Source organism: Pelecanus crispus, chromosome 1, assembly GCF_030463565.1.
Source record: "Pelecanus crispus isolate bPelCri1 chromosome 1, bPelCri1.pri, whole genome shotgun sequence".
Classification (NCBI taxonomy): domain Eukaryota; kingdom Metazoa; phylum Chordata; class Aves; order Pelecaniformes; family Pelecanidae; genus Pelecanus; species Pelecanus crispus.
In genome coordinates this window covers 144,633,429-144,646,544 of record NC_134643.1, presented here as the reverse complement: position 1 = coordinate 144,646,544, position 13,116 = coordinate 144,633,429, and the positions used below count along the sequence as shown (strand labels likewise).

At 40.3% G+C, this 13,116-nt stretch overlaps 1 protein-coding gene across 1 annotated transcript in view; it reads left to right on the top strand.

The window, feature by feature from the left end:
• TBL1X (transducin beta like 1 X-linked) overlaps window positions 1-11,478 on the top strand; it is a 92,809-nt gene extending 81,331 nt beyond the window's left edge. The window contains exons 10-15 of the mRNA XM_009489705.2: window positions 1,247-1,368; window positions 2,844-2,918; window positions 5,360-5,487; window positions 6,655-6,820; window positions 7,577-7,678; window positions 8,812-11,478. Coding sequence (XP_009487980.2) covers window positions 1,247-1,368; window positions 2,844-2,918; window positions 5,360-5,487; window positions 6,655-6,820; window positions 7,577-7,678; window positions 8,812-8,838 — 620 coding nt within the window. The 3' untranslated portion in view covers window positions 8,839-11,478. The remainder of the gene's footprint in view (window positions 1-1,246; window positions 1,369-2,843; window positions 2,919-5,359; window positions 5,488-6,654; window positions 6,821-7,576; window positions 7,679-8,811) is intronic.
• The last annotated feature ends 1,638 nt before the right edge of the window (window positions 11,479-13,116 follow it).

Genomic DNA, 13,116 nt, shown 5'->3' with positions numbered 1-13,116 from the left:
CATTCATGTTGATTGGAAAACTCAGAAGTAACCTGGCTTCCTCACACAAATTTCCTTTATGTTTCTGCAATGTAGAAATTCCTTACCTGTCACACAGAATTATTGAGCTTTTTCATTAATATTCTAAAAAATACTTGTATATGAAACAATTTCAGCCTTCCAGTCTCATTTAGAGAGCTACCTGATGATTCAGAAGGTGACGTGGATCAATCTCATTTTGCAGTTCATAAAAATTAAAACAATAATAAGGCATTTCTTGGATTCATTTTAATGATAAACTTGCTTCTCACAGGACTGTGCTGAGAATGAGGATTTCTATATTTTAGCAACTCTTATGTCATCCTCTGGAGGGCAGCTAAACTCTTTCCTGAGCAAAAAAACAAGCAGCAGTTGTAGAAACACAAGCAAGCTCTATGTCAGGAGTTCCCTCCTACTCATGTGCATGTTTTTAGTCTTCAGTGACATGCTGTACAAGGGTTTGTTGGTTTTTTTTTTTCTTTTTCCACACTTTCTGCGAACTGTGTGTGTTGCACACAGGCACTAGTTACATGTTCATGTGCTATCTGTGTACAAATTTTCATTAGTTCAGTTCTAGTTAATGCCAAACCCTCTACAGAAACTCTTCCTCTCATTTCAGATCAGCTTGATCAGTGTACCTATCTTAAATCAATCCCCAAACAAATGAAACCGAATGTAGGTATTATTAATCCACGTGTCTGCACAGAACGATAGGTTTGCATCAGTCATTGCATAAAGCTACTGCAAAGGAAGATGGCCACGTGCTGCTTCTCCCTCCCGTGTGTTGTGTCTGACATTCACAGGAACATTTTTTCTAACCCAGCTGAAATTATCCACAGTTTTTCTGGATTAGTTGTCTTCCAGATTCTTTATTGAGCTGGCTTACAGAAGAATGAATGGTACAGATGGCCCCAGAGCAATGTGCAGCTGGGAGCGGGGAGGCAGATTGGTTTGCCCCCTCTTACATAACTTAACCCAAAAGATTCTCATAAATAGATGCCATGCAAAGCATCCAGATTATCCACTGCAAGAGAAAAAATAATTTGTGCCTTTCAGACAGTCCCTATCATCCCTGTAACTGGTAGTAGGTGATAGTCCAAGAAGTGATAGTCCAAGAAGTAGCTTTTAGTCCATTTGATCCAGATGGGTGACAGGAGGAAAATGATTTGGGATAGCTGGTTTTTTGCTGTGTTCCCTGATGGTTCCTTCCATTGTTTGTACTTCACAGCTCCTGCTCTGGATGTAGACTGGCAGAACAACACTACTTTTGCCTCCTGCAGCACTGACATGTGCATTCATGTATGCAGACTTGGCTGTGATCGTCCCGTTAAAACCTTTCAAGGACACACAGTAAGTTTAAGAGTCCAAAATGTTAAGTGATAAAGGCACTACAGCATGTAACGATGATGGCAGCTGATGTGTTTGAAGGGTGTGTCCTAGCACCAAAGGTGTTACATCCCATTGCATCCCTGAAACCATATTCCTCAGGAGTGGCTCACTGCCTGTGAGAGGGGATAAACTGCTCTAAATCACCATAGGAGGCAAAACCTGCAGTTTCAACAGTGAGACTATTTATATGTAGCATGAGCTGCAGACTGAGGCCACATTAATAAATAAGATTTTGTTTTCCGCTGGCTTAATTTCCTTTCGTAAATGAGAACTATGAATAAGGAGAGAAAAATTTACCTCCAGCCATTGTTCAGTTTTAGAATCAATTTAATCTAATAAGATTTATTTAAGATATATTTCCCCCCTCTTTTCCTGCTGGTATTTAATGGCCATCAAAGGCTATTTTTTCTAGCTTTCATTCATGAGAAAACTGCTGTCGTATACTGACCTGTAATTCAGATACTAACTTCCAGAACTTGGCTCTCCTCACTGAGGAAAAATGTGTATTTGGAGACCTTTAGCTGGTCTATGGTTAAACTGATATTAAACTGATATTTCATGATACGTTGTACATTCCTACCAACAGACTGGTGTTTTTTATGATTATACGAAATGCACCATTTTACACATGATCCAAATTTTTTCTTAAAAGTATCTGTACAGTTCCTTTTAATTATGACTGAAACATGTAAAATAGATAAAGCAAAATTTAAATATTTTCCAGGATTATTTTCACTGAGACCCTGAGCCAATTTATGTTTTAAAAAACAATCTTTCCCTGTTTATGAAATGCCTTTTTCCCCATATGTATGACCCTCAAAAAAGCACAGAAAACTTAGTGATCACTGAGGGGATACACTAGGCTTAGTTAGTTACACAGTGCTAGAAAGATCGATAGAGAAAGCATCATAAACTATTCAATATTCCATCCTGGATTTCATTTAACATACACCGCTGTTTAGAGAGACCAGCATTGTTGTAGAGCTGCAATACTAAGAATTATAAACTCCACGTAACTTTACACCCCACCCGTATTTTCTACTGAAAATTTGTATCTCCAGGATCTATAGAATATTAACTGAAGAAATATCTCAATTTTAAAAAGAAGTTAATGCTGTATCATCAATCTGTCTGGTTTGAGGGTTTATTTAAATCCAAGCATATGAAAAAGGAGTATGAGAGACTTTGTGCCAGAACATGTATCAGAAGACTGAGTGTGTGTATTGTTCACAAACACAAAATGGTTACCATTCCTAAATGACACTTAAACAGCGTGTTATGGAAGCAGCACTGCTTTTGTTCACCCGTAAAGCAACCAGGGCTGTAATCTGTGGTTGAACTTGTTGCATGCATAAGCCTTGAGTGCCCTCTGCTGGGTGCCCAGTACAATGCAGGTAACGGGAATATTTACTTAATAAAATCGCTCTTTATTTCAGAACGAGGTTAATGCAATCAAATGGGACCCATCTGGCATGCTGCTAGCATCTTGCTCCGATGATATGACATTAAAGGTAATAGAATTTCCATTCCTGCTGTTCAAAAAGTTAAGACAAAAATTATGTCTATTTTTTAATCTTCTCCAGAATGCTATCGCTGTATCACTTAAAACTGCATGAACAAAAGTTTCATTTTGTCCCATATTTCTTAAAGCCAATGTGAAAGATCGAACAGAAAGAAGCAGCCACTGGGAAAACTGGGACATCCTGTCAAAATAAGTGTTAACTGACTGATACATCACTGTCACAGAATAGTGATAGTTTAAATATACAAATATATATATACACCTGCTTGTCTGTCAACAGAGGCACAAACCCTATGCTAAGAAGTAGTCTATTCATTACAGTTTGAAAAGAATATAAAAACAAAGAGTTTTCCCTTCGGAGTCTTTTTTCTGAAAGTAATTTCATTGGAGCAGTTTTGCTTTTTTTTTTAAATACTAAGCAATGGGCCAGGACATAGAAATTCAGAGCCCACTAAAAATCTGAATTGCTCTCTGATAATGCCTATCTTTATCCACTCTCTGTATGGCAGGCCTGAGGCAGTTATGCTGCTGATGCACATGCCTCTGTTAGGTGCCTGAAGCGAGCTGGAATGAGTCTGGATTCTGGCTCGCACACAGCATAGGTTGCTTTACCAGCACACCTGGGCCATTGCACTGTACCAGCAAAATATTGCTAATAAAGGGGGAGTCTGGGCTTGCAGAAATACTTTTCACAATAGAGCTTTTCCAGCCCAAACTCCTCCCTGTCTCATTCTCCTTTCCCAGCCGCACTGAATGAAGGCTATGTCCACGTAGGAACAGCTGTATGTTGTAACAGCAAAGCCCTCCTGCTGGCCTGTTGATCTATGCTGGTTGCTTGAGCAAAGCAATCATCCCAGGGAGGATACGGTTTTGTGGATAGAATCGTAACAGTAATACAGATTCCCCATAGTATAGTTGTGTTAATTAAGGCTCATACCTCTTTCCACTGCTGATTGACACAGCTAAAGTAAGAGATGTTTCTAGCATGCACACAGCCTGTCTAAAAGAACTGAAACTGAAAGAGCAGCAAAACTTGAGGAGCTAAGTGAACATCAGCATTATGAATGCTGTTTCTTCATAGGTGGCCTGAGTTCTGCTCAATTCTGCTCTGTCTTTGCCACATACCCACTTGAGTTTTCATCCCTCTGGATTCTAGATGTATTATTCTGAAGTGTTCACAGAACTGAAAATTTACAGAAAATAGGGCTAGAAGAGACTGAAAGAGAGCACCTTGTCTGTTTTGCTGCCACAAAGCAGTACAGTAGCAACCAGTATTGCACTGCTTAAACATCCTGACCCAGTGGTAGCACATTTTTTGGTGCTCACTTGTGTGCTGTGTTTTAAAAACCACTGTGCTGCAGCATTGTTGATGCCAGTTCAAATTTCTGACCACTGAATTTGGCACAAGAGCTAATGGTTTGCTATCCCCTGTGTCACCTGTTTCTGAAAATCTTCAGTGATGGAGACTGCAAATCCTCTTCAGGCAATTGTTATGATTCTTCCTTTTCCTTTGGAAATCAGTCCTCTCTGGCTTCTTTTTTTATCTCTTTTTTTGGAGTTCTTGATATTTTCCAACAACTTCTTGGAACGTATGTTACCTGTTAGCCATAGAGCATGGCTAAGCTTTGTATAACATTTCCAAAAGCAGACTTGGGTATGCTGATGAAAATTCAGCATAAGAGCACATCGTTTCCCTCATAGTGCTGACTTACAACAAGTGAGTTAAATCATTACTACATTTATGGTATCTCTCTGAAATTGACTGACTAAATTTGAGTTATTTTCCCTGTTGTGAATTAGCTTCATCTTGTTTTCTCAGTTAGCTGAAGATGTACTAAATTACCTGTCATCTCTGTGAGCATATTCTTTATCTCGTGCTGAAGTATTTGGCCATGTAACACTGCATAAATAGCTGATCTTGTTCCATTGTCTGTGCTGTTAAAAACATCAGGAAAAAAATGGGAGTTCAGAAGGAAAAGGAAAATTTGATGTGGCTCTTGACTGGCATAAGAGAAAATTATTAGGTTCTAAGCAGTTATTGAAACGTTATTTTCATTCTTTAAAATGGCTGCTGTTGTAATATGTGACTTAAACGTCTAGTTAAACTTCTCTAAACAGAGTAACTTAAGCTTCTGTATGAAAATATAGTTACAGGCTATGGGGCGAGTACAGCAACTATTTAGTTCTTCTGATCTATTGAATAAATACTATTAAATGTGTAGCTCTTTCCCTTAATGGGGTTATTCTAATGTGTGCACATTGTAGGTGCCAAACTGCTGCATTAACAAACTTAAATTATGTTTATGTGTATGCATGTGTGTCAAGATCTTAAATAAACAAATAGTAAGAATAACATAGAACTGAAATAATTCAGCTGAGAAGAGATTACTAACGTTGCCATTTTTCCCCTTCATAATTACTCTGACTTAGATTTGGAGTATGAAGCAAGATACCTGTGTACATGATCTTCAGGCTCACAGCAAAGAGATTTATACTATCAAATGGAGTCCTACAGGACCAGGCACCAGCAACCCAAACTCCAACATCATGTTAGCAAGGTAAAAATATACCTCTTTCTGTTCCTACCAAGAAGAAGAAGGATCATCTTTCTGATGTGTAACTCTACTGTCACCTTGCTGTCAATCTTCCTGCAGACAATTCCAGTAAAAAGTACCTGTGTTTGTAAATTGGGGGGGGCGGGGATACAAAGGGAAAGGAATCGTGTTTGAAAAAGGAAAAAGAAAAAGAAGGGAAATTGAGTCACATGATATCTAACTTTTCAGCTGTCTTGATAAAAGGATTGTAAATCTGGCATTGCACCTTCACATCTGGCATCCGGTTGTTATGAATGAAAGTACTTAACGAGACAGATGGCAGCCCATTCAGCCAGTTGGAATGTGTTCTAACCAGGGTCATGCAACGCACCTGGGCAGATACTGACAATTTTTATAGCTTTGTTAACTAAGAGGGAAAAGCTTGGATAATCTTTAAAATTCCACTTGAAAATCTGTTCAAAATTCTTCTTTGAGTTTGGGAAATATGTTTATTTGTAGAATGCCAATTGATGGTAGTATCATGGATTATCAAATCAGTTCATGGTGTATTCAGTTTTGGGAAGAGTTGTATCGAAGCTGGTTTATTTATTTTACTCCTTAGTCTGGGAGTGGACGGGGAAGAACTTCACTTCCTTAGAGTTGTTCTTTTAACATTATTTTTAGTACCAATTATTTCCCTTGCCTCTCTCTAAGCCCACAGTTTGGGATTTAGATGGATTGTAGCAAAAAACAGCACTGAAACAAAGTGAACCATAGTTCTAGAGAGTTACAGAATGCTAATTCATTAAATAATGCAAATCATTAGGAATGAGATCTCTCTGGAACCATTTATCCTATTAATGACAATATTTATTTGACCTTCCTGAATAATAGCAGGTAGAATCTCAAAAGGAGGGAGCTTGGCCCTCTTAGGGATAGTGATCTGATCCTACCCAGCACCCTAGGTAAACTCAAAGGGTCCGCATACAAGAATTCGGTTCTACAGATAAAGTTCTTGTCACTAAAAACTTAAAGGCTGTAGTGAATATTAGCTTTTCTGTTTGAAACATTATTTCTTGCTTAGCCAAGGGAAAAAAATCTGTAGTATTCTCTTAAAATATTTACAGTATCAAACTACAGGTTGATTAACACCCAAATTAAGACATGCTTGTGTTTGAATGCTTCTTGCAGTGCTTCGTTTGATTCCACTGTTCGGCTGTGGGACGTTGACCGAGGAGTCTGCATCCATACGTTAACAAAACATCAAGAGCCTGTCTACAGTGTAGCTTTTAGTCCTGATGGAAAATATCTAGCCAGTGGGTCCTTTGACAAATGTGTCCATATATGGAATACTCAGGTACTGTGAAGCACATCTGGTTTAGATGACACATTAATAGCAAAATCTTAAATGGAAAATATATGTACCTCTGTAGCATATGACCTGCCAGCCAAGGTGAACCTGATTGTATTGATTGATACAAATCCCAGCATAACAGTTGAGTCACTCAGGTGGACTGAGGTGACTGTCCAGAACATTTCCGCTTAGGCTTCGTTGTATGCTAAAACACTAGCATGCATGAAAATAGGTACATCATATTGTTCTGTCAGCTTTGTGAAGCAAAGATGTGGATTCTTAAAAATAAGTGATACTTTTATTTAGTAATAAGCTGAGTTCAGTTGTGAGTCCGATGCAGCTGCCTTATACCTTCTGATGAGGAGATCATCACAAGGTGTACAGGCTGGGGACTAGAGAAAAGTAGGAGATCATAGTTCCACAGATTTAATTCTGGATATTGATGCCTCAGAGCCTGAATTAACAAAAAACTTCAGAAAAGACCACCTCAGCCTAACTCCCCAGGCCTTTACTGTAATAAAGTTGACAAAAACAGATGTCTAAGAGTCCTACTCTAAATTGCTTCTTGGAGGAGCCTGTTTCTCTTCATTGTCAAAGACCAGTTTCCTAACTTCAGCACGTTATGGAGATGGCCATAGTTGGGTGATGTGAATAGCCCCCCTGCTCCACCACTCTCTTCTTTTTAATGTAGTGCCATGCAACAGAGAAAAAGAAGGGGAACTTCTGTATCAAATGTTTGTACGCTGTTTTGCTTTGTAGAGTGGAACTCTAGTACATAGCTACCGAGGCACCGGGGGCATCTTTGAAGTCTGCTGGAATGCTAGAGGAGACAAAGTGGGAGCAAGCGCATCAGACGGATCGGTAAGAAGCTTTACACACTGTAAATGTTGGGTGGAGATTACTCTTCTGGAGAGTGTCAACAAAAAACCGTACATGCCATACTGCCTTCTCTGGACAGAGCTGAAGGGTAGACAGCTCAAGACAGAAATAAGTAGTTGTGTATAGTAAAAACGCTCCTGCTTTGAAAGTTTTGGAATACTAGGAGGTGGTGTTCCTGCTGGAAGTGAAGAATGCTTGTGGAATAGGTGAATATTACTGAAGATGAGAATGACTTTTAAATACATATTTGATAAGAACAACAGTAGTGTTGTTTCTATCATTATTTATGTCATCTGACAATTTTTAATGAAGGTCAGGTCGCAACAGTCAACTCTCTAATAAACAGTTGTCCTGGGGCTTTCTAAGTTTTATCCCACAGAAGAACTTTACCCTTGAATAGTTCCTTAAAAGAGGAAGTTTTCAGCATGACGCCCAAAGATGTCATCACATGGTAAAGGAGAAATATTGCCAGAGAGATACTGATTATTCATTACTATTTTTCCTGTTAATGTTCCTTTAAAAAAATTTCAATTGTAGCATGATGAGCTTGTGAAGGACGCACAGATGTTATAACACGCTCTACAGCTTTTTAAAATAACTTTTCTACGTGGCTAGCTGGCATAACTACTTTAGAGCAATATTTTTCAACGGGTTTTAACAAAGGGTACACGTACAACATGATTCAGTTGCTTGAGCGTAGTTGCGCCATTTGAGATGGTGCCACGCCTGGCTTCCAACAGCTGCTCCGAATGGGCGTGTGTCCGCTCTAGGCCCTGTGTCATGCCTGCCAGGCCTCTGCGTCTGTTTTGGATATATTTCACAAACGGAAGCAGACACTGTATTCAGGCAATTAAACAGAGCCCATAGTCTTATCTGGGATGTGCCACCAAAATGTTTGTTGGTAATCCAGTGAAAGCCCAGCTAAATGTTAAAGGTTTGGTTTTCACTTGGGTCTTCTCCAGTGTCGGGTTGTTCTCTTGCTTACGTGCATGTAAACAGGTACTTGAGACAGGCTGATTTGAAGCTGTGATCAGGCTGTGTACGGAGCCGTATATGAATAGGACTTCCACATCACCTTCAGAAATGTTTCCTAATGCTGAATCTTTTCTCTCCAGGTTTGTGTTCTAGATCTGCGGAAGTAAAAGTGAAATGTTTTAGAAGAAATTTCAAATGGACCAGCAGTGAATGTGTGGGGAGAAGCACTCTTCAAAACTATTCTTAACAGCTCCAGAACTGTACGAACTTGAACAAAGTTAGAGTGTACCGTGAAACCAACTCTCCCTGGCCACAGATGTCTAGTATTTTGTCCGTAACCTTCATCAAGGAGTAAAAACACAGTCACTTCAGAGGGGGAGGGAATGGTTTCCACCTGGAACATTCAGCCTTGGAAGCATGAAGCCACCAGCTAGGCATTGCACTGTTTGGTTTGCGTCTGAGAACTTGCTCTGATGGCTGGGAAAAAAAAAGCTGTGCCAAAAAAAATTAATAAAAAAAAAAAAAAGAAAAATGCTGTGATAAACCAAAAGGGAAAAAAAATCCTCCTCCATGTGGTGTTGTATTTTTTCCTTCCAATTTGGACACTACAGTTGCTCTCCCAAAGGACGTTCAAAGACCAGTTTGTACTGATGAAATGCTCAACTTTGTAATCACAACACTTTCTATTTTCTAGACTACTTTTTTTGTTCAGTGGTTTTTCTATCAGCTGGAATATTACAGCCTGGAGGATCCCAGGCTTAGGATGAAACTTTTGTTTTCCTTTTATTTCTCCCTTCCACTCCCAACTTCTCCTTCCTATTTTTTTCTCCTTTTTCTTGCCCCTTTTTTTTCTGTTTTCCCTGTATGCCCATAGTAGATGCAACCAGGTGGACATGACAATGAAAATTTTTGACAGACTGCTTCTCCTCTCTTCTCTCTCTTCCTTTTCCTTTCTTTCTCTCCGTTTAAAAGAAAAAAAAATCCTCCATGCTTCAGATCTTAGCGTCTCAAGGGCACTTTCAGCAAATTGTGTAATAAGTGCTTTATATAAGAATGCAGTGCTGGGGAAGATTTTTACAGGAGAAAGATGACTTTTAACAGAAAGAACCCAGTGTATTTTTGGAAAAAAAATATTTTTTATGTTAAACAGTTTTAAAAGCCTAAAATGGCCACCAAATGTAGACCAGTTGTGTAATTCAAGCAAAAAGAATGACACAGAGTCCAAGGAACATGAAAGGTGCAGTATCCTTTTTTTCTTCTGTCCCAGAAAGTGCTGTAAGAAAAAATGCCATTTGATACAATAAATGCCAGTCATCTACTAAGAGTCCTCTTCCAGCAGCCAGCCATTTATATAGTCTCATTTCATTTTTGTGGCTGTTTGGTGATGTACACATATTAAAAGGGATTTGTAAGTTTGAGACTATAAATACAGCATTCATTTTCTTGAGTCCATATTTTTGTTTATCCTTGGCAACCAGGGGAAAAGGATTGTGTATCGTCTTTCCTCTAGCAGTAGTTCAGATGTCTTGCAGAACATGGGTTGGCTGCCCCGTGGCCTTGCTGAGCAGTGCTGTCCTCCACTATTCATCCCACTCAGCTGTTTCTCTTCCAGTGAGTCAATGGGATTTTACCATGGACTTAATGGGACCAGTTGGACCAAGATCTATTGAACGCATCTAGCATCACTGAAGAACGAACTCTTGCAAGCTCCTGTCCATCCATGGTCGGCACACACCTAGAAGCAGGCTCTTCCATTGCATCGGCCAGTATGTGGTGCTGCTGTCACCCTCAGCCGTGTGTGTTCTGCGTGCTACAAGGAAAGCTCTGGTTCTGCACTCGGAGGCTCACTGTCTGCCCAGGCAGGTTTAGCCTTGAGGGTGTCCTCAGTGCAGTGCTCAGAAGACAACGTAGAACTCTCCATTAGGTGAGGACATGATAAAGGATATATAAATTACATCCCAACATATATATGACTGTAAAGTTACAGTGGGTGAAATGATCAGAATGACAATAAAGACTTCCAAAGCACCACCTATCCACTTTGGACGCGATTTCCTCTGCAAGCTACACATCTGCAGTGATGCCTGCTGAAGACAACATTACTCTTAAGAGCAAATGACGGATCCAAAGAAGGATGCATAGGCAGTTTACTGAAAGTGCTGTAAACTGTAAGGCAACTTTGGGGTGGTGGCAGCCATTACTTAGACAAATCCTCAGAACTGGCTGAGTCAAACAGGTGTCCTCTCTAGCTCACAGGCTAGGCTAGGATTTGTAGGAGAGAGAAAAACAAGCAGAGAACGCCCTTAACATCATGTAGTGCCTTCCTGCCCAAAGTCACTATTTCTGTAATGCAGGGTCTTCCCTTCGATTTGACCACGGCTGCTGAAGTGCTGATTTGATCTGAGAAAAACCAAAACCAGAGCCCTAGCACTGAACTGGTGGTGCAAGACCCGCCAGGCATCATGGCATCATCATGGCATCGTGGAATCCGTACCTCATTTTTTCTCCTGCATTTTCCTCTCTTTATACTTGCATCTGCACAGTGTCTTAGTCCTTCCAGTGGAACTAGCTACTGCTAGCTTCAGCTGCATTTCTTAAATATACGCATTTGGGAAGGAGAAAAGAATGAAAAAGAATAACTGCTAAAGGGGTTACTCAGTCCTGAGGTGAAAACAGTTATGTGGGATTTTGGTTATTAATGACAGTTAGGCTTGTTTATAATTCATGTCAAAGAATTGGACGCTTGAAGGTATCAAGGATTATTTTCGGTGTTAAATGCATTCATGTGTTGGTTTTAGTTTTCTGCTCCAAGAGCATGGGCTGCAGATGATCACATGGCAGTTTCGCACTGTTTTATAATAACCACGTGTACCTACTAATTTAAAGTCACTACTTAAAAGAGTACTTGTTCAAAGAGAGACTTGAATTTGAATACAAAGGTTTAATGTGGTTTTATAAAGCACGGTTGGGTCGATGATTTGATTACAATCGTTGCGTGTAAGCGGTTAACTTCCTAAGCTGCTTTTGCGTGGCATTTCCGAGAATAACATGCAGAAGCTCCCGGTCTGCGGGCAGTGGAGGGCAGTGTGGATGGGGCGCTGGCCTTGCCTCTGGCCCTTGAGTGACGCTTGGATAGGCCAGACCTCAGGATTCAAGGAGATGAGGTTGCTCGATCCGAGTTCAGCAACGCCACATGGCTGGCTGGCTACGCAGCCCGTGTTTCATGGTTATTCCTGGGATAGCTTCTGTAGGTAACTCGGCAGTGTCCCTGATGCCTGTTTCTTTTTCCTTTTTTTAAGTTGTCAGAACGCCACCTTTCCTTTGCCCACCTACATGGAGGTAAGAAGCCAAGAGAAACAAAATTTGACAATCAGTTGGTTTGCAAAGCCTACGTGTGAAAGAGGCTGCTGGTCCAGAGAGTTTTCTGTACAGACCGTCAGATTTGAAAGCGGCGTATGCGAAAAGCTAAGAAAATTCACCTTTCTTGCCCTCTCCAAGACCCTGAAGACTGGCATATCCTCAAAGATATTGTAGTAGATAGTTTTTGGCTAAAATGAGGACAGCTGTTAAGGAAGGCAGAAGATGTAGTTGCAAAGGCTAATCCTAGCCTAGCGGGCTGGTTTTGTTCGGCGTGGGCAGTGGGGAGAGAGAGGCTTCTGCAGAGAGGTTAACGTGGACGTCTAAGCCCAGAGCTGCAGAACTGCCCTCGTGGGAGCTCTCGCTTTCCTCCACGGCTGCGGCGGTGCCCCCGGCTCGCGGTGCTTTTCTGCAGCTCCCCTGCCACAGAACAGCAAGAAGCAACGGGCTGGTGGACTTCATTTTTTTCATACAATATTTTTTTATAATTTTGTTTATAGTTCTTTGTAACGGAAGAGAAATTGAGAAGCCTAAGTGACCAAACAGGATTGTGAAAGCATCGAGAGACTTACGGGATTTTTATCATTGCTGGCTGTCTGGAACTGGCCTTGAAGTGAAAAAAAACCAAGTTTCTGAAAAACCACTCAACTCTGTGGGTTAGAAGGATACTGAATCTTTTATGTAGAAAACACTGGGTCCCTTATGGGGCACTAAAGGGCCTGACTTACAGGGTTATACACACATTAACCCCATGCTACATCTTAGAAATTTCCTTTTAATTTGTTTAAAAAAAAAAAAGAAAAAAATAGCTAATTTTAGAGCCAAGTGAAGTGCACTTTGTCAAATGTAAGGGTCTGCTTTGTTTTTGGGTTTCTTTTTTCTTTTTCCCTTTTTAATTTTTCCTCCTTTCTTTCCTCCTTTTGCCTTTTTAAAAGATGTGGTTCTTTGTCAATTGCAGAAATGTTCTTTCAGCCACTCACTGAAATTCTGAATTCTGGCTTCTGCAGTTTTTATTGTCTGTGTCAGACTTGCAGCCAGACTTGGTTCTCATTTCAGCATTTCCTAGGTTCTGTTGAAACAACATCAAC